The following is a 19,253-nucleotide window of genomic DNA, read 5'->3' as shown; positions in this document are numbered from 1 at the left end:
TTGCATTTCTTGATTGCTAGAGATGTTAAACATTTTTTTTTCATACATTTCTTGGCTATTTGTGTTTCTTCTTTTGAGAAATTTCTGTTTAGTTCTTTTGCCCATTTATTGATTGGGCTGTATTTTTTTTTTTTTTGCATTGAGTTTTAAATTCTGGAATTAAAAAAATTTAAAAATTTTATTCTGGAATTAAAAATTAAAAATTTTATTCTGGAATTAATCTCCTCAGAGGAAGAGCTGGCAAAGATTTTTCTTCCATTCTGTTGACTCTCTCTTTTCTCTCTTAATTGATTCCTTTGCTGTGCAGAAGGTTTTTAATTTGATGGCATTTCACTTTTTGGTGGTATACTGTGGATTGAACTCAGGGGCACTCGACTACTGCGCTACATCTTCAGCCCTATTTTGTATTTGATTTAGAGACAGGGTCTCACTGAGTTGCTTAGCACCTCACTTTTGCTGAGTTGGCTTTGAACTCACAATCTTCCTCCCTTAGCCTCTAGCGCTGCTGGGATTACAGGCATGCACCAGGCATTTCACTTATTGATTCTTGGTTTTATTTATTTTTATTTCTTGAGTTTAGGGGTTTTGTTGAGGAAGGTGGTTACTGCCCCCATATGATCACGTGTCGGCCCTATGTTTTCTTCCAGCAATTGCATGGTTTCTGGTTAATTCCTAAGTCTTTAACCCATTTTGATTTGACTTGTGTGTAGGGTAAAAGATAGGGATCCAAATTCATTTTTCTATGTATGTATATCCAATTTTCACAGCACCATTTATTTAAAAGATTATTTTTTTCTCCAACATATTCACTTGGCACCTTTGTGAAATACCAGATGACTATAAGTAGGTGGGTTTTTCTCTGTGTCTTATATTATATTACATTGGTCATTATGCCTATTTTGATGCCAATATCATAGAGAGCCACTGATTCTTGGAGGGACTTTCCTCCCAATCTGTTTTGTTCTTTCAGCTATAAGAACAAAGATTTGCTCAAGCAAGATCAAGTAAAATTTTTTTCTCTTATTTTTTTCCCTAAGAATATACTTGGATTGATTAGAGGAATCACATAGAATTCAAGAACAGAGGTCTTAATAGAATTGAGGCTGTTTGAGCCTAAACAATATATGCCCAGAGTATAAGAAAATTCAAAAAATATCTTGGAGAAAATGAAGGATAATAATAACCCTGATTTCTATACTATTGTTAACAGTTAGTAGGTATGTTAAATTAGTGCAACCATTATGGAAAACACTATGGATATACCTCAAATAAATTTAAAAGAGAGTTTACCATGTGATCCTTCAATCCCCCTATTGAGTATATATGTCCAAAGGAAAAGAAATGAAATCAGCCTGTGAAAGAGACATGTGCATTCCTGTGTTCATTGCAGCATTATTCATAATAGCCAAGATATGGAATCAACCTAATTGTCTATCAACAGATCAATAGATAAAGAAATTATGGTATATAATACACAATGAAATACTATTTAACCTTAAAAAGGAGGGAATCCTATCATTTTTGACAATATGGATAAATCTAGAAGACTCTGTGCTGTGAAATAAGCCAGACACATAAAGAAAAATACTGAATGATCTCACTCCTTCTGGAAATCTACAAAAACTGATCTCATACAAACAGTGATTAGAATGAATGTTGCAAGAGAGAAGGAGGATTTGGAAGCTAGAGGTCAAAGGTCACAAAGTTTTAGCTAAGAAGAACAAAAAAGTTCTGTAGGTCTGATATACGGCATGGTGACTATAGTTAATCCTACTGAATTGCATGCTTGAAATTTGCTAAGAGATGACAGCTTAAGTGTACTCATCACATACACAAACAGTAACTCTCATGAGACGGTAGATATGTTGTTCTGGTAATCATTTCACCATAATTATGTATATAACATTTTGTTTTATACCCTAAATATATACATTATTTGTCAATTATATATCAATAAAGCTGGAAAAAATAACTATTAATAAGACTTGTTCTTAGCTATAACGTTAACATAGAGAATCAGAAGAAGGTAAAAGCAAAGAAATGACAAAGAGAATGAGAGATACACGGAAACAACAAAGAGCCCAGACTCCCCGTTTCTCCTTACTCACTGGGGTTACAACCTCTTTCCTCTTCTTCCTAGAACCTGCATCCCACCTCTCAATGGTGATGAGGGTAGAATTTTGGTAGTTTAATGAATTCTAAGAGCAAGACTCCCATTTAAGGATTTTTATGAAAGGAAATTCTAGATCTCCTCTCACTATTCTCATGCACAAAGAGAGATTCAGTAGAGCTTGACTTTCTCTTTCTCTTCTTCTTCTAGAAAATCTACAGAATATTTTATCAGAAATTCTACATGAAAGGAATCTCTGCCACCATCTAGAATCTGGGCATGAGCAGATTCTTGGAAATCCAATTGCCGGACAGTACAAACATATCTTTGAGAGTATCTATGACACAGGAACTAAGATCTGCTCACAGGGTTTGTATTCAGGTAAATCCAAATACAAATGTGCAAGCGATTAAAATCACTGTCTCTTGGACCTGTCACATAACACATGTAATAAATCCATGAGACCTGGAGTTGTGCAAGCAGCATAGGATGCCCTAGGGATTGTGATACTGGAAGATAACTTTTTCTTGGCCTCATTTCTTTATCCCAATTTCATATCAGTTGTTTTAGTCCATTTGCCATTGCTATAATGAAATACCTGAGATTGGGTAATTTATAAAGAAAAGAGATATATTGAGATCACAGTTTTGTAGTCTGAAAGTCCAACATTAAGCAACTCTATTTGTTTGGCTTCAGGTGAGGGCCTCATGGCAGGTGGCATTGCAATGATGGAAGTGTGTGTGGAAAAGATCAGTGTAAGATAGGACACCAAAGAGATTCAGGGACCAGACTTTTTTTTTTTTTTTTTTTAATAATCCACTCTAATTGGAGCCTTAGAGAACTAATCTCATGCAAGGGTGATACCTCTAATGACTTAATTAATGCTTGCTAGGCCTCATCTCTTTAAAAGTTTCACCAACTCTCAATATGGCCACATAGGGACCAAGCTTCAAACACAGACTTTGGGGGACACATTCAAACAATATCCAAATGGTAGCTCTATATGTGGGACTAGAGTGAGAATCCCTGCCTTGGGAGAACAGCCCTGAATGGACCTCGACCATCCAGTCTAGACTAGCTTCTAGCAGAGGAGAGGACGGCTGAGGCTCAGAGAAAGGAGCTCCAACTTTTAGCCCACTGCCACATTTGCTCATTAGTTCATTTGTGTTTTTTTTTATTTGCTTGTTTGTTGCTTTGTTTGCTTGTTTCTTTTTTTTTTTTTTTGAATTTTTTTTTATTTTTTATTTTTTAAAATTTTTTATTGTTGGCTGTTCAAAACATTACATAGTTCTTGATATATCATATTTCACACTTTGATTAAAGTGGGTTATGAGCTCCCATTTTTACCCCATATACAGATTGCAGAATCACATGAGTTACACATCCATTGATTTACATATTGCCATACTAGTGTCTGTTGTATTCTGCTGCCTTTCCTATCCTCTACTATCCCCCCTCCCCTCCCCTCCCCTCCCCTCTTCTCTCTCTGCCCCCTCTACTGACATTTATTTGTCCCCCTTGTATTATTTTTCCCTTTCCCCTCACTTCCACTTGTATGTACTTTTGTATAACTCTGAGGGTCTCCTTCCATTTCCATGCAATTTCCCTTCTCTCTCCCTTTCCCTCCCACCTCTCATCCCTGTTTAATGTTAATCTTCTTCTCATGCTCTTCGACCCTACTCTGTTCTTAGTTACTCTCCTTATATCAAAGAAGACATTTGGCATTTGTTTTTTAGGGATTGGCTAGCTTCACTTAGCATAATCTGCTCTAATGCCATCCATTTCCCTGTAAATTCTATGATTTTGTCATTTTTTAATGCAGAGTAATACTCCATTGTGTATAAATGCCACATTTTTTTTTTATCCATTCATCTATTGAAGGGCATCTAGGTTGGTTCCACAGTCTAGCTATTGTGAATTGTGCTGCTATGAACATCGATGTAGCAGTGTCCCTGTAGCATGCTCTTTTTAGGTCTTTAGGGAATAGACCGAGAAGGGGAATAGCTGGGTCAAATGGTGGCTCCATTCCCAGCTTTCCAAGAAATCTCCATACTGCTTTCCAAATTGGCTGCACCAATTTGCAGTCCCACCAGCAATGTACAAGTGTACCCTTTTCCCCACATCCTCACCAGCACTTGTTGTTGTTTGACTTCATAATGGCTGCCAATCTAACTGGAGTGAGATGGTATCTTAGGGTGGTTTTGATTTGCATTTCTCTGACTGCTAGAGATGGTGAGCATTTTTTCATGTACTTGTTGATTGATTGTATGTCCTCCTCTGAGAAGTGTCTGTTCAGGTCCTTGGCCCATTTGTTGATTGGGTTGTTTGTTCTCTTATTGTCTAATTTTTTGAGTTCTTTGTATACTCTGGATATTAGGGCTCTATCTGAAGTGTGAGGAGTAAAGATTTGTTCCCAGGATGTAGGCTCTCTATTTACCTCTCTTATTGTTTCTTTTGCTGAGAAAAAACTTTTTAGTTTGAGTAAATCCCATTTGTTGATTCTAGTTATTAACTTTTGTGCTATGGGTGTCCTATTGAGGAATTTGGAGCCCGACCCCACAGTATGTAGATCGTAGCCAACTTTTTCTTCTATCAGACGGCGTGTCTCTGATTTGATATCAAGCTCCTTGATCCATTTTGAATTCACTTTTGTGCATGGCGAGAGAAAGGGATTCAGTTTCATTTTGTTGCATATGGATTTCCAGTTTTCCCAGCACCATTTGTTGAAGATGCTATCCTTCCTCCATTGCATGCTTTTAGCCCCTTTATCAAATATAAGATAGTTGTAGTTTTGTGGATTGGTTTCTGTGTCCTCTATTCTGTACCATTGGTCCACCCGCCTGTTTTGGTACCAGTACCATGCTGTTTTTGTTACTATTGCTCTGTAGTATAGTTTGAAGTCTGGTATCGCTATACCGCCTGATTCACACTTCCTGCTTAGCATTGTTTTTGCTATTCTGGGTCGTTTATTTTTCCATATGAATTTCATGATTGCTTACTCTATTTCTACAAGAAATGCCGTTGGGATTTTGATTGGCATTGCATTAAACCTATGGAGAACTTTTGGTAATATCGCCATTTTGATGATGTTAGTTCTGCCTATCCATGAACAGGGTATATTTTTCCATCTTCTAAGATCTTCTTCTATTTCTCTCTTTGAATGCCTAATATCATCCCACAAAGGATTTAAGATAACCCCCAAATACAGAGGACTCCATATTAAAAATAGATCAGTGAGGAAATGGGGTAAAGGAAATTTGAAAGTAGCAAGAAGTATAACAGTACAAAGCCAGGAAGAGGTAAGAAGTACCTCAAAATGCAGACCATAAAGAGGCCAATCTCTGTTGCAGAGTTCAGATGACATATCACATTGGGATCACTTGATCTCAAGACAAAAATTCAATTGTATGGGGTATGTCCTTTTGTTTCTTTTCTTTAATCAAATTAAGTGAGACACAAGCCCCCAAATGACCAGGCTGATGGGAATCTTCAGTCTCCATCAGCAAGGAACGTCCTAACTTCTTAGTGATTTCCCCAAATCAGGAAGCCTTATCCAGGGCCCAGAAAATGGTAGACATTTGTGGGTTGCCCACCCAAGATCCATTGCCATATACCTTGTTTTTAACAACTCGAGATTTTCTTTGTATAATAGCAGCCATACGGTTTAGGTGAGATGGATACTGTCTTCAGGTAGGGAGGAAGGTCCTGTAGTCTAAGTCAGTTCTCATAATCTTATCCCACCTGCCACTGTGCTTGGTTTGTGGTTTGCATCAGACCAATAACAGTGACCCTCAGGATACTTGTTCTCTAACTGTGGGAACCAATGGCTTCTACCCCATATGTGAATCAGGATACTGCAGCCCCACAGCTTGCAGAAGCAATCCAATAAACACAGAGAAGAGTCATTCTGAGAACAAAGCTGCTACGTGGAAAAGTGAGCAGTAAAGAAAATTTCAGAGCAAAGGGACTGGGGCCAGATTAATTAGGCTTGAAACTGGCCCTACTTTTAAATAAATCAAAATTATTTTTAAGTGAATTTGAGTCGAGTTTCTCTTTTGTGCTACTGAAGATCTCCTGCCTGTTGCAGCATCCGATCTCTTATGCTGACAGACTCAAGCCTTTGATACTGTTCCCGAACCAATTGGGAGCAGGTCTGACTAATGACCAATAACAGCTGTGGAACTGAAGATTATTATAGCCCTTTTCTTTCTCCAAAATATTTTTTAAAATTTTTTTATAGTCTGGGCATAACTATGGGAATGTTGACAGTTATTATGCTGTGAGTGGTGTGGGTAGAAAAGATTGAGAGCTGCTGCCCCCCAGACATGGGGGTCTGTGTTTCTTACTGAACTGTTGGAGCTGGTGTGGGGAGAGAAGGGTGCAAACATTTCTTTGTGTTTCCTCACAGATAAGTCCCACAATTTAAGGTAAGGCCCCTCTGTTCTTGGTGTTACGACTCGAGAATTCCTGTCATGGTACTATTGGCCAATAGCACACATTGTGATGACATGGGTGATATTTTTCATATTTTTCTTACCAAACACAGGCATCTAGGATAATGCAAAAGCATGTACAGTTGTGCAGAGGGGACAAATAGTGCACAGAAAGAACCCAATGTCACCAAAACCAGGTTTTATATCTGTCTCTTAATTTTGCACACACCAATAACTCTTCACAGATATGCACCAGCTCTGGTGGCAGAGGACCAAAGATTTTGCAAACATGAAATAGTTATGGTACGATGTCACTGAAGTTGTGTACAAAGTCAACAACTAGCTAGTATCTCCAAAAATGTTCTTACAAGCTTCCATGGCTTATGAAACCATGGGAAAAAAAGTTAATTTTTTTTAGTCCTGGTCCCATGATTCATGACATAGACCTTGGAAAAGTCCCTTTCTACTTTGGGTTGTCATTTTTCCATAAGCACAATGAGGAGTTTGGAGGTCATACATTCTGTCAGTGTTAGATTTGATAAGAGTCACTCAGTTAGGTGTTTTTGAGCTACCATGTTCCTCACAGCAGTCTTCACGTCCTTGTTCCTCAGGCTGTAGATGATGGGGTTCAGCATGGGGGTCACCACCCCATAAAATAACGAGATGAGCTTGTCTGCCAGGTCCTGCTTGTTGGCCCCCAGGGGGTCCTTGGACTTGGGCTTCCCATACATGAAGAGGATGGTCCCATAGAAGACAATCACCACTGTGAGGTGGGCAGAGCAGGTGGAGAAGGCCTTTTTCCTCCCCTCAGCAGAGGGGATCCTCAGGATGGTGGCAAGGATGAAGACATAGGAGAAAGAGATGAACAGGACTGGGATAGCCAGGAAGATCATGTTGGCCACCACCATGCTGATCACATTGATGGAGATGTCAGCACAGGCCAACTTCAGGACAGCCAGGATCTCACAGGTGAAGTGGTTGATGACATTGTCCCCACAGAAAGGTAATCGCATTGCTAAGGATGTCTGTACTACTGAATTGGTGATACCAGCTGCCCAGAAGCCTGCAGCCATGGGCACATAGACAGCCTTGCTCATGACCACAGGGTACCTAAGGGGGTTGCAGATGGCCACATAGCGATCAAAGGCCATCATGCTCAGGAGTACACACTCTGTGGCTCCCATGGCAAAGGAGAGAAACATCTGCACAGCACATGCTGAGAAGGAGATGGTCTTCCTGGGGGTGAGGAAGCTGTCAAGAATGAGGGGGACAGAGGAGGTTGTGTAGCAGATGTCCAGGAAGGAGAGGTTCCCCAGGAAGAAGTACATGGGTGTGTGCAGGTGGGAGTCAAGGAGGGTCACCAAGATGAGGACACCATTGCCCAGCAGAATCACCAGGTACATCAGCAGGATGAGCACAAAGAATATTTTCTCCAGTTTGGGGTGGGCTGACAGGCCCAGGAGAATGAAGCCCATCACCGGTGAGGTCTCATTGGATCTGTCCATGGTGCATCTGTTCTGAAACCTATAGGAACTCAGAAGGAATTGTCAGTATTCTCTTATTCTAAAGTACCTAAGCAGACAAGCAAAAAACCTGTCCTCCTGAGCAACTGGAGAATAGCCCTGACAATTGGTCCATCCCAATGGAGTTCTAAGAATAATATAGTGGAGATCACTTTTTCTCTTCTGCTTCCAGTAAGAAGCAACAAGTTAATTTGGACTAATCTTCCTGCAAATGAACACTGGAAAAACTGAACAAAATATGTAAAACATCTATGTAAAGACTTAGAGAGATAGTAAGACAATGAGAAATCATAGGGTCATGATTCTGGGAAAAGCAGGGGCTCAGAGAAGTCAGCCTGGTCCTTAAGGCTGTGTTTCAGCTGGGGCATTTGCAGTTTCTGGACAAGGCCACTGTGAGGCCAATAAGCTTCAGTAACCGCCTTGTGGAAATGGGGAGCATGTTTTAAAGTATGAGACCCACAGTTCAAGACCCTTAACAAAGTTCCCTTTCTTTGGGATGGAACCCCAGAGAGTGTGGCACCATAGAAATAAGGCAAATCAGAAGAAAAGAAGCATTTGTAAGTGCCATAGTTCAACTTCAAATCTTTTTAAGCCCTGAAATTTGATTGAGGTGATCCCAGATTTCTAGTGTTCCCAAATACCTAACAGAAGCAAACATAAATCCACTCTGAATAAAGATACCATCAATCCACTCTTGAAAACATTTTCACAAATAATTTTGCAAATTCAAATGCTGGCACACATTAAAAAAGAATAAGGTATACAAGGAGACAAGATGACATAAATGAAAACCAACAGAAATGAACAAAAACCTCAGAAAATAAAGGAGCCCTTTCCTTGGGGAATGTGGGAGTTAAGAGGATATCTCTGGTGATACCTGCTTTGAGAATCGCCCCCACATCACCTTGACACCACAGTGCCAAGGTCTTAACATCCTACTGATCCTTTTTGTACATTTGAAAGGGCATGTGTGTGTGTGTGTGTGTGTGTGGGTGCTTGTACACTATGCCCAAATTGAATTAAAGTTTTCATGGAATCTTTCCTCTTGACTTCATTCTTGATCTGTCTGTGGCAAAGGCACTACTTTGTTCCTGAGATTCTCTGCAGAGCCCTGGTCCTGCTCTGGTAATTCTTCTTTTTGGGAAGCTTAACTCTCTCCTTAGAATCTTAAGTGCTCTTAAAACTAGGATTTTTTCTAGACTGTTAAAAAAATACTTGTTTGCAACTTTGAGGGTGTTGGGGTTTGGGTTTTATTTGCATTGTATCTAAAATATGCATGAACTTCCTGTAAGAGTTGTCAGCAATCTAGCAACTTCCTCCATTGTTGCAGCAGCACATCATGCCTGGGAAGCTCTAAGACACTTCTGTGTTGGTACTTAGCACATAGTAGCTGTGACCAAGCCAGTGCCATAATATTTCAATCCAGGTTAACAGACATTTATTGGACATCTATTATGGACTGGGCATAATTCTAAATGCTGGGAACACTACAATGAAAGATACAGCCCCTGACCTTGAAGAGCTCAAAAGCTAGTAGGGAATAGTCATGCAAACAAATAATTAGAGAAGCAACATCATCACTTCAATAGTAATAGTTACCCCAATGCTCACAACAGATAGTGGGTCTATTTAGCAATTTGTTCCTTTGCCAAGGTAGAAAGCTCCTTACTGCATTTTCTGATAGGCCTGCGGCCTAGATTTGACTATCTTAGTGATATGGGGCTCTTTACCTCTCTGCAAGTCTCAATCAGTTTTGAAGTGGTTGTTCTTGGTTATCCAGTTGAAATTCATCTTTTACAACTTCTGCTGCTTCTGTCATCTCAGGTACCTAGATAGTTAATCCCTCTGCCACAATGCAGCTCTCCAAGTATAGCTTCAGTATAGTTTAGCTTCAGTATAAAGATAAACAAGAATCTTTCTTCCCTTTTTTTCCTAAGTCCTTAAAAAGTAGCTATACATCTTTGAGGCAAATGTGTCATTCTACAATTGATGAAAAAGGCTAATACTGAGAATGGTCCCCAAGCTTGAAGAGGGCCCATGTGCCCAGAACACATTCCCCTGTAATGTATGGGTTGGAGCAGAAACCTGGGTCATGTGAAGAAAATATTTCCTCTATGTTATCATCCAGAGATGTGGCTGATTAGTAATGTCAGACTTTGGACTTTACAAAATGAGAAAGAGCCCAACAATTTTCATCAGGAAGGGACAACTGTAGGGTCCCTGGAAAGCCCTTTTCCTCTGTTTAGTGATGGGGTGAGACTAGATGATCTTAGATACTCTTGCAGCTTGATGGATCTTTTTAATTCCATGAGAATAATTCCATGCCAATGAAAGTGCTTCATCTCTCCCCTCCTCAAGCCCCCATTCTATTATATTCAAGATTTATGAAAGATATGTAGCTGCATTCTTGAACATTTTGGTGTTGCTTTTATTAAAATTTGCACTTACCTTTATTGGAAACATAATGAACAAAAGTTATCTCTTCCTCAAGGATTGGAAAGAGGTTACATGTCAGGAAAAGTCACCCTGGGTCTGAAGTACCATTATGAGGGTTTAGAACCTGTAACAGGTAAAGAGTCTGACCGGTCCTCTCCCTTCCTCTCCTGTTCTCAGGGCACAATCTCCAAAGGACTGGCCATTGCTCTTAGAACTCAATTTAAATTCCAGTTTGTTCTTTGGGACTGTTTTAGTCCCTGAAGTCATTTAAAGTTTGGAAAGTGAGTTGTGCTCAGTTTAGAACCTTTGTAATCTTCTGGGAAAATATCCCCAAGATCCAATTATACTGAAGGCCCTGGCGGAAGTTTGGTGCTTGCTTCTTTTACTCCTTTTCTCCCTCCTTCTTTTCTGTCCTTCTTTCCTCCCTCTCTCTCTTCCTCTTTCTCATCTACCTTCTTCTCTTCTTTCCTTGTCTCCCTTCTTTTCCTCTGAACATTATAATCCCATCAACAGAGTCCAATAGCCTGCTGCTGGTCAGTGATTATGTGATTCATCCAGAAACCTCAATTTCTTTCTTCTGTGCCGCAGGTAAGTGCTATGTTGGCCAAGCTATGCTCATGCAGTGGTTTGGCTAGAGGGGGTCTGAGTGAAAGTCTTACTTTCTCTAAATTTTCATCTCCTTGGATTAGCACTTGCTGTGTTCTCCTCGATCCTCACCAGGCATCCAACTAAGTGACTGTACTTTGAACTTCCTATCATTTGCGCATGTGCTCCTCAACCTTGTGGGAAGTCACTGACCAGAGTGTGACCCAGGACAGAGATGGGTCCATAGGATGGGCACATTTCTTTATTCAGCAAATGCTAATGAGTATAATCCAGAGAAGGCAGAGCAGGACAGACACCCAGGCCTCTGCCTTCAGGGAGTGCACCCTTTAGCAAGAGGCACAAGCCTCTATGGGAGAGAGGGAGAGAGGAGAGAGAGTGAAAGATGACTACCCAACCAGGAAGCCAGGGGGGACCAGGAGAGTGCCTGGCTGTGGTAGAAGGCCATGGAGGCCAAGCCCAGACTTTCTGGAGAAGATCTGAGGTGTGACCGGCTCACCAATGGAGCACATTGCCCAACTCCACTCCCTGCTGACAGAACAGTTAAGAGATATAGTGGGTTTTGATTGGTCAAAACTCATGTGTGTAAATATGATTTGCCAAGGATAAGCAGAGCTCACCAAGGGAGTAGTCTGAACCTGTTTCCTGGGGAGACACTTGTGTTTATTGTGTCTTCCTGAGGACACATGTGGACATGACACCACTCTTGTACTAGATCTCTGGTCTGAAGATTGCAACCCCACTTGGAGGATTTAGAGATTCTGTCAGGAGTCGTGAGAAGCAGTACATCCTCTGTGAAAGGGAAGAGAACTGCCGCCATTTTGAGATAAAACAAGGACTATAATCAGAAACTACAAGGTCAGAAAAACAGAATTTCCCTGAAGAGTGGAAAGAGGATGGAGCAGCAGTTGCCTCCAGGTAAAGTGAGGGTGCCAAAGCTTTGCCTTTTCATGGAGGGAGACTCTTCATGCAGGCAGGCACCAAGTGGAGGCATGAGTGTGTAATTCCTGATGTTTGAATGCAGGTTATCCAAACAATATTTGCCTGTTTGCAGCTTCATTCTAGGATGCCTCGCTTACCTGAAAAACCCACATCTCTTTCTGAGAATGTTCCTTACATTGTTTCTGTGTTGTGTTCCACAAGTACCCTGACCATGAGGTGCAGGTGACCAGGCCACACAGATACTTGACCTGAGGGCGGTCAGCATGCAGGCTGTCCAGTGACCAAGAAGTGGCCTGTTAATCTACCAAACCTCTTAGATCTGTCTTGCAGGGAGGTTGAACTCAAAACATAAGGACAGTTGATGAAAGGCAGGAAGGCACTGGAGGAGAAAACAGGGTAACACAAAGACAGAAATTAGGGAGCTGAAGCCTGATCCATGGTAGCTGAAGTCTGAATATAGGAAGGAGAGTGAAGGGTCGTTAGTTCCAGCTGGAGCAAGAGGCACAAGCCAGAGTGTTTGAATCTTCAAAATGGCAGGCCCTAGAGCTGGGGTACCCAAAGCCCTGCCACAAAGGCCCAACAGGAGCCACTTAGTTTCTGACTGACCTTGTAGCACTTGTCCAACTGTGAGGCCCGACTCTATCACTGTTTTCCTGTGGGTCCCACAACATCCCTCAACCTTTAAGGAAATCAAATGTGATGGAGGGGGAGTTCCTGGCATTCAGAGGGCAGAGGTCAAAGATGGTAGACATCATGGATGCAAGGTGCTAGGGCCCAGTGTAGGATGCTCCCTCCACCTGCTCACAATCAGAGTATCCTCCTACTAGGCTCTATTGTTTATACAACACTTCTGACACCAAGTATGTGGGGTTTTAATTTTTTTCCAGTTCTCCAGCTCTCTGAACACCAACTGGGTGTACTGATTTAATTCTCATGCGGACTACCTGGTATTGACACAGATCCCACAGGTTGAAGGCCCAATCTCTTAAAACTGCCACCACTTCAGATGCCAATCACAAGTGCAGGCCACCATACTTCTGACAGCTAGGTATATGGGCAGGGATGTTCCCACAATGCCCTCATCAGATTTAAAAATTTGCTAGACTGGCTCACAAAACTCAGGAAAATGCTTTACTTTCATTTACCAGTTTATGAAGAAGACAACTCAAGAATTGCCAAATGAAAGAGCTACATAGGACAAGCTATGGAGAAAAGGGCAAGGAACTTCTGTGCCCTCTCTGGGGGTTCCACCCTTCCAGCACCTCCATGTGTTCAACCTGGAAGCTCTCCTAAAACCTTTGGTTGGGACTTTTTGCAACAGTTGGCACATCAATTAAATCATTGGTCATTGGCGACTGAACTTGTTCTCCAGCTGGCTCTGCTCTCTTCAGTCAGTGGGGCTGAACATTGTGGCACTCTGATCACATGATCTGTTTCTCTGGCACAAGCCCCCATCCGGAAGCTACCTGTGGGCCCACCAAGTGTTCCTCATTAGTATAAACTCAGACATGGAGAAAAGAGGCTTATAATGAATAACAAAAGACATTTCCCCATCACTCAGGAAATTACAAGGGTTTTAGGAACTCTCTGGCAGAAACTAGGTATAAAGAGCAAATGCATATATTTTTATTATATCACACTATTGTACCCTCATACTTACCTAATAGGGTTGTTGGGATCATACAGTAAGGTAAGATTTGGGAAACAGGTGTACATCAGCGGCAACTCTTATTAATATTAATGTCTCACCAGTATCTCAAATATAATAAACCAGTTGACCATAAATTTTCAGTCATAAAACTATTTCTTAATTATATCTTTATTTCTAGAAAAAGAGCTGGACATAGTAAATGTACAGAAACTTCATACTGAAATGTCAGTCACAACTTGGCAGCTACCCTTAACCCTCACACCAGGCCAGACAGGTTCACCTCTCTTCTCCACAGCTTTCTTCCAGTTCTTAGGACTTGGTGTGCACCCAACCATCTATGGTTCATTGGTTAGGGCCTTATAAGAAAAGAGAATAATAAGAGAAAAGCATAAAAATTTATTCAACATAATATAGGAGCCTTCCTTTAAAAAATGAAGACCCTAAGAAGTAGTTAAACCTGAGTTCTTGTGTGTATGAGTGTGTGGGTGTAACTGGGGGCTGAACTAGTGGCACTCTGCCACTGAGCTACATCCCTGGCCTTTTTTATTTTTTATTTTGTGACAGGATCTCACTAAGTTTCCTGGACTGGTATCAAACTTGCAATACTCCTGCCTCAGCCTCCCAATTGCTGGGATGACAGGTGTGCACCATTGTGCCCAGCCTGAGTATTCTTTATAGTAGGTTTCTTGAAAAACAGAAAGTAGTGGTGAAATATAAGGCAAAAAAAGAAGCAGCTAAGTATGGTAAGCTAGAGAAACAGCCTGGCCTATGTGCTTAGATTCCTTTTGATCTTTGGAGATAAACATGTCCTCTTACTCCAGGTATACAAAGGGCAGTATGACTCTCATCATCTAATCATTTCCCTTCTGAACCTTCTTGCATTGTCTCACACGTGAGCTTTGGGGAACACCTCATATCTAACTATAACAGAAACCTTCTTACACATGTTGTTTTTGTTACTCAGCTTTCTATTACTGTGTGACAAAATATCTGGGACAATCAACTTATATAGTGGTCTATTTTGACTTACAGTTTGGGAGGTTTCAATCCACGGTTAGTTGACCCTGTTGTTTGGGGGCCCGTGGCAGAGCATCGTGGCCAGGATGTGAAAGGTAGAAAGAGGAAAAGGTGGGGCTCCACTGTCCTCTTCAAGGGCATAGTGCAGTGACCAGAAGACAAACCACTGGGCCCCACATTTTAAAGTTGCCACCACCTCACAATAGTGTCAAGTTGGGGACCATGCCTTTAATGATGGGCCTTTAGGAGACATTTCAGATCCAAGCTGTTTCTCAAATTCATTCAGCTTAAAACATTCCATATGCCAAGATGCTATGTTTGGGTATAATAGTCCTGAACCCAGCAGGAATTATAGTCATTGTTGATTCTTTTGTCTCCTGTGTATCCTGTCCTAGATCTCTTTCTAAATCCTATAACCTCTTAATTCTAAATGGATCTAGGGTCACTGTCTCCTCAATCTCTGTGATTCTCATCCTGGGATAGTTCCACACACCCCTGCTGTGCCCAGCCTCCTGAACAGTTTTGTGGCACTCTCAGTCATGCTTTGGTTTACAGATAGTTTCACTCTACTGGGCGTTTTCCAGAGACAAAGATCCGTTTCTGATCATCATGTCCACCTTCTACACTAACTCTCTAGTGCCAGGTACTAGGTACATATGAGATGTTTGGAGCATGGAGATTGGAATGATGGGAAGGCTAGTAGCAGTGAGAGACAGAGACGGCCATGGATCAGTCACTGGGTCACTGGATGGAGGGGAGAAGATGCTTGGGTGGCTGAGGAATGGGTCTACCCCAGAGATCCTGGGAGTGTTTGGATCACTGAGACCAGCTCTTCTTCCCTTCTAGACTCTTCATGAATCAGTGACAGAGCCACTTTGAATTCATCATTGTGATAAAGCCCAGGAGAATTCTGAATACCTTGTACTGGAAAACTTTCTAAGCTGAAGTCTTCTTGTAGTAAGAGGGGAGCTTTGGTAGGTTTACAACATTGCTTAATTGGGTCTATTGGGTAATGTCTAATTTCTGAATCACTCACCAAACTTTAAATTGCTTCTGGGATAGTTTCCAGCCCCAAAGCAACCTGGCCTTAAGTTCCTGAGAGAGTCTTTATGGGACCCTGAGGAGAGCAGCATGGGGCACAGAGAAAAGAGGATGCCAGGCCCAGCTTGCCCTGGGTACAGCCTCCTCCAGGCTGGGGCTCCTTGTTGAGCCTCCGGCTTGAGAGTCAGGCTTGTCTTCTTGTTTTACTGAGTCCCAAGGTCAGGCAAGGTTTCTGGGGCTGTGGCTGTACCTTGGACCTCTCTACACTCGGGGTCATTCTGAGACATTGGGGAGTGAGACAACAGTTAAAGGGTAAATACTATGTCATCATGGTGCACCCTGTTATTCCCAGGGTAGATCTGATAGATGTGCTCTGTATGGCATCCTAGGTTATGGATAGGTGACATCCAGATGGACAGGTAACACTAGAGCCAGCTTCTTGTCCTGACACCAGTAAACCAGCAACCTCTCAGCTCCATTAGCCTGCTTGCCTGCGAGCAATAGATGCAGCCTGGATTGGTCCCCAAGCTGGGTGAGTGCTGGGTGGGTCGGGCAACAAGACCACTATTTCTAGCCATGGCCAACTTTTTACCATTTGGTGTGATGGGAAGAAGAGGTCTTGTGCTAAGGGTGCAGGGAGGGGGCTGGGAATAGGGATGGATCAGGCAATAAGACAACTATTTCCAGAGCTTTGAAGGCTGTAACTGTGACAAAAGAACAGGTCTGTTTTGCACAAGGCCAGAAGGCACACTTAGGCCCAGTGGAAAAAGAGAGAAGTAGGAAAAAGGCAGATTTCAGATCTCTGAAGAACTCTGACAGCCCAGTTTCCTAATAACCTTTCCCAGAGCCTTCACTGTTCAAAACATTCAGCTGAGGCTGAGAACTCACCTAGGGAAAGGGGATCCCTGGTACTGTGGGTAGGAACTGGTCTGGTTTAATATGTAAGAATTCTATCAAGTTCAGATTCTGCTTCATCTCTTAATCCCTGATAGCTTGAGATAAATTCTTCTGAATATTGTATCATTGCCAATTAGAAAAAAAGCCCCCTTTCTTCAGGGCCATGTATAAACCCTTCACCTGTCCTCAGTTTCTCTACCTTGAAACTGAGTGGGACTGAAATTGGTCAGTGATTTCTGGTGTACATCTGACGTACATAGGAACTTTTTATTTTAAAAAATAAATAAAACAAATAAACAAAATTAAAACAGATTGCCAAGGCAATCTGTAAAGGAAGGACCCAGAAATCAGTATTTTCAGTCATCATTGGGAGAGCTATTAGGGATACAACTCCATGTCATTGTGCCCTAGGTCTGATGACACTTGTTTTCTGAATCTCTTTGGCAGCAGAATTTTGATAGTCTCCAGTGTAGATTTTGGTCCTGGGAGGTTGAGCAGATTTGCATGTGAACATGTCTGCAAAACCTCCAAATGGCATTGGATGACATTTCTTTCCAAATTTGATGTGGTTGTGACTCAAGGCCCCATCTAACCCAAGCTGGGGTTGTGAATTTTGAGTGGGCTCCAACAATTAGGTAAGATTCTATTTCTCTGGCCAAGACCTGGAGTAGCAAAGATGCAGGCAGTCAGATGTGCTTACAGGAGGAATTCTTCTCTCCAGATTACATTTCTGGAGACTTTGGTGGGGACTCCATGTTATAGGTTCCAGAAATTCAATTTGGTCAGATTTTATAGAGAAGAGAGTCACGATCAGTTGAACTGATGTACATTAACTAAACTCACAAAGAAGTGCAGTATACGCCAGAAATAAAACTGTTAGGGAGATAAGCAATTTTGTATTTTCGATCTAGTACATTCTCTCCATGTAAGATAGTGTGGGAAGCCAGATTATAACAGAAACTTGCTGAGTGAGAAGGAACCAAATCCAGAGGAATGGGCCCTGTGACCTCAATGTGACAGCCCAAGGTCTCCAATTTTACAGCAGACACAAGAGTTACTCAGAGGTCCCTGCTTCCCTACAAAGTGCTGGAGACAGCATATGTAGATATATGACATTTCATTAGCTATATTAATATCATCAATTACACAAAGTGTCCTTCATTTTATTAAATTTCCAAGGTATACTTTTCCAAAGTCTACTACATAGCCTGGCTTGTAGATAACTTGTTTTTTTTTTAAGTTGAATCTCAGATTTATCTATAATAATAAAGACATTATGCTGTAATCCCCATGCATTGACTCAAGCAAGCCAAACAGAAAACATGTATTTTTCTGCCTTCCATATTCCTAGGGAGGAAAGAGAGAGTTTGAAATGGAAGCATCCAACCAGTCTACTGTGACAGAATTTATCTTGCTTGGCCTCTCTGCCCACCCAAAACTAGAGAAAACATTCTTTGTGCTCATCCTGTCAATGTACCTGGTGATCCTGCTGGGGAATGGCATCCTCATCCTGGTGACCATCCTTGACTCCCATTTGCGCACGCCCATGTACTTCTTCCTGGGGAACCTGTCCTTCCTGGACATCTGCTACACAACCTCCTCAGTCCCTCTGGTCCTAGATGGTTTCCTCACTCCCAGGAAAACCATTTCTTTCTCAGGCTGTGCTGTGCAGATGTTTCTCTCCTTTGCCATGGGGGCCACAGAGTGTGTGCTCCTGGGCATGATGGCTTTTGATCGCTATGTGGCCATCTGCAACCCCCTTAGATACTCTGTGATCATGAGTAAGGCTGCCTATGTGCCCATGGCCATCAGCTCCTGGGTGGCTGGTGGAGCCAACTCTTTGGTGCAGATCTCTCTTGCAGTACAATTGCCCTTCTGTGGAGACAATGTCATCAACCACTTCATCTGTGAGATCTTGGCAGTCCTAAAGTTGGCCTGTGCCGACATCTCCATCAATGTGATCAGCATGGGGGTGGCCAATGTGATCTTCCTGGGGGTCCCAGTTCTGTTCATCTTTGTCTCCTACATCTTCATACTCACCACTATCTTAAAGATTCCCTCAGCTGAGGGAAGGAAAAAGGCCTTCTCTACCTGCTCTGCCCACCTTACTGTGGTGATCATCTTCTATGGGACCATTCTCTTCATGTATGGAAAGCCCAAGTCCAAGGACCCACTGGGGGCTGACAAGCAGGACCTCACAGACAAACTCATCTCTCTTTTCTATGGACTTCTGACCCCCATGCTGAACCCCATCATCTACAGTCTGAGGAACAAGGATGTGAAGGCCGCTGTGAAGGATCTAGTATCTCAGAAATGCCTCATCCAGTGATGGTGGAATATATTTCATGATCCATGGAGTTGGATGGCTCTCACTTGAGAATCTCAATGCAAAGCAAACCTAAGTGAGGGGAAAGCTGCCTTTACAGCCACGCCATTCACAGTGTGGCCCATGGACCAGCAATGTCAGCATCATGTGGAAGCTTATTTGACATACAGAATTTTGGGGCCCATTGCAGACATACTGAGTTGGAATCTTTGTTTTAACAAGATCCTTCAGGTGATTTGCATGCACATTAAACTTTAAGAAGTATTGGATGGTA

The 19,253-nt window shown here is 42.0% G+C and overlaps 2 protein-coding genes across 2 annotated transcripts; one reads left to right on the top strand and one right to left on the bottom strand.

Annotated features, from left to right (window-relative positions):
• Positions 1-3,005: 3,005 nt before the first annotated feature.
• On the bottom strand, positions 3,006-8,048 carry LOC114089270 (olfactory receptor 13C7-like). Its single transcript, XM_027931072.3, has 2 exons — positions 7,128-8,048; positions 3,006-3,029 (listed from the first exon to the last, which is right to left on the bottom strand). The coding sequence occupies exons 1-2, from the start codon at positions 8,046-8,048 to the stop codon at positions 3,006-3,008; spliced, it is 945 nt and encodes a 314-aa protein (XP_027786873.2).
• A 7,626-nt stretch (positions 8,049-15,674) lies between these two features.
• On the top strand, positions 15,675-19,232 carry LOC114089271 (olfactory receptor 13C7-like). The gene is made up of 2 exons (XM_027931074.2): positions 15,675-15,689; positions 18,005-19,232. Exon 2 carries the CDS (start codon positions 18,026-18,028, stop codon positions 18,980-18,982), a length of 957 nt encoding a protein of 318 aa, XP_027786875.1. The 5' UTR covers positions 15,675-15,689; positions 18,005-18,025; the 3' UTR covers positions 18,983-19,232.
• Positions 19,233-19,253: the final 21 nt, after the last annotated feature.

The sequence above is a fragment of the Marmota flaviventris genome, chromosome 13 (assembly GCF_047511675.1).
Source record: "Marmota flaviventris isolate mMarFla1 chromosome 13, mMarFla1.hap1, whole genome shotgun sequence".
NCBI classification, from domain to species: Eukaryota; Metazoa; Chordata; class Mammalia; order Rodentia; family Sciuridae; genus Marmota; species Marmota flaviventris.
The sequence above is the reverse complement of the archived record's forward strand: the minus strand, read 5'-3'. Positions and strand labels throughout refer to the sequence as shown.

Excerpts from the sequence above, each read along its gene's own strand:
- LOC114089271 (XM_027931074.2), top strand. The coding sequence starts at position 18,026 with ATGGAAGCATCCAACCAGTCTACTGTGACAGAATTTATCTTGCTTGGC.
- LOC114089270 (XM_027931072.3), bottom strand. The coding sequence starts at position 8,048 with ATGGACAGATCCAATGAGACCTCACCGGTGATGGGCTTCATTCTCCTG. Across the intron at positions 3,030-7,127 it reads ACAAGGACGTGAAGACTGCT|TTGGTGAAACTTTTAAAGAG; the intron begins GTGAGGAACATG and ends CCATATTGAGAG.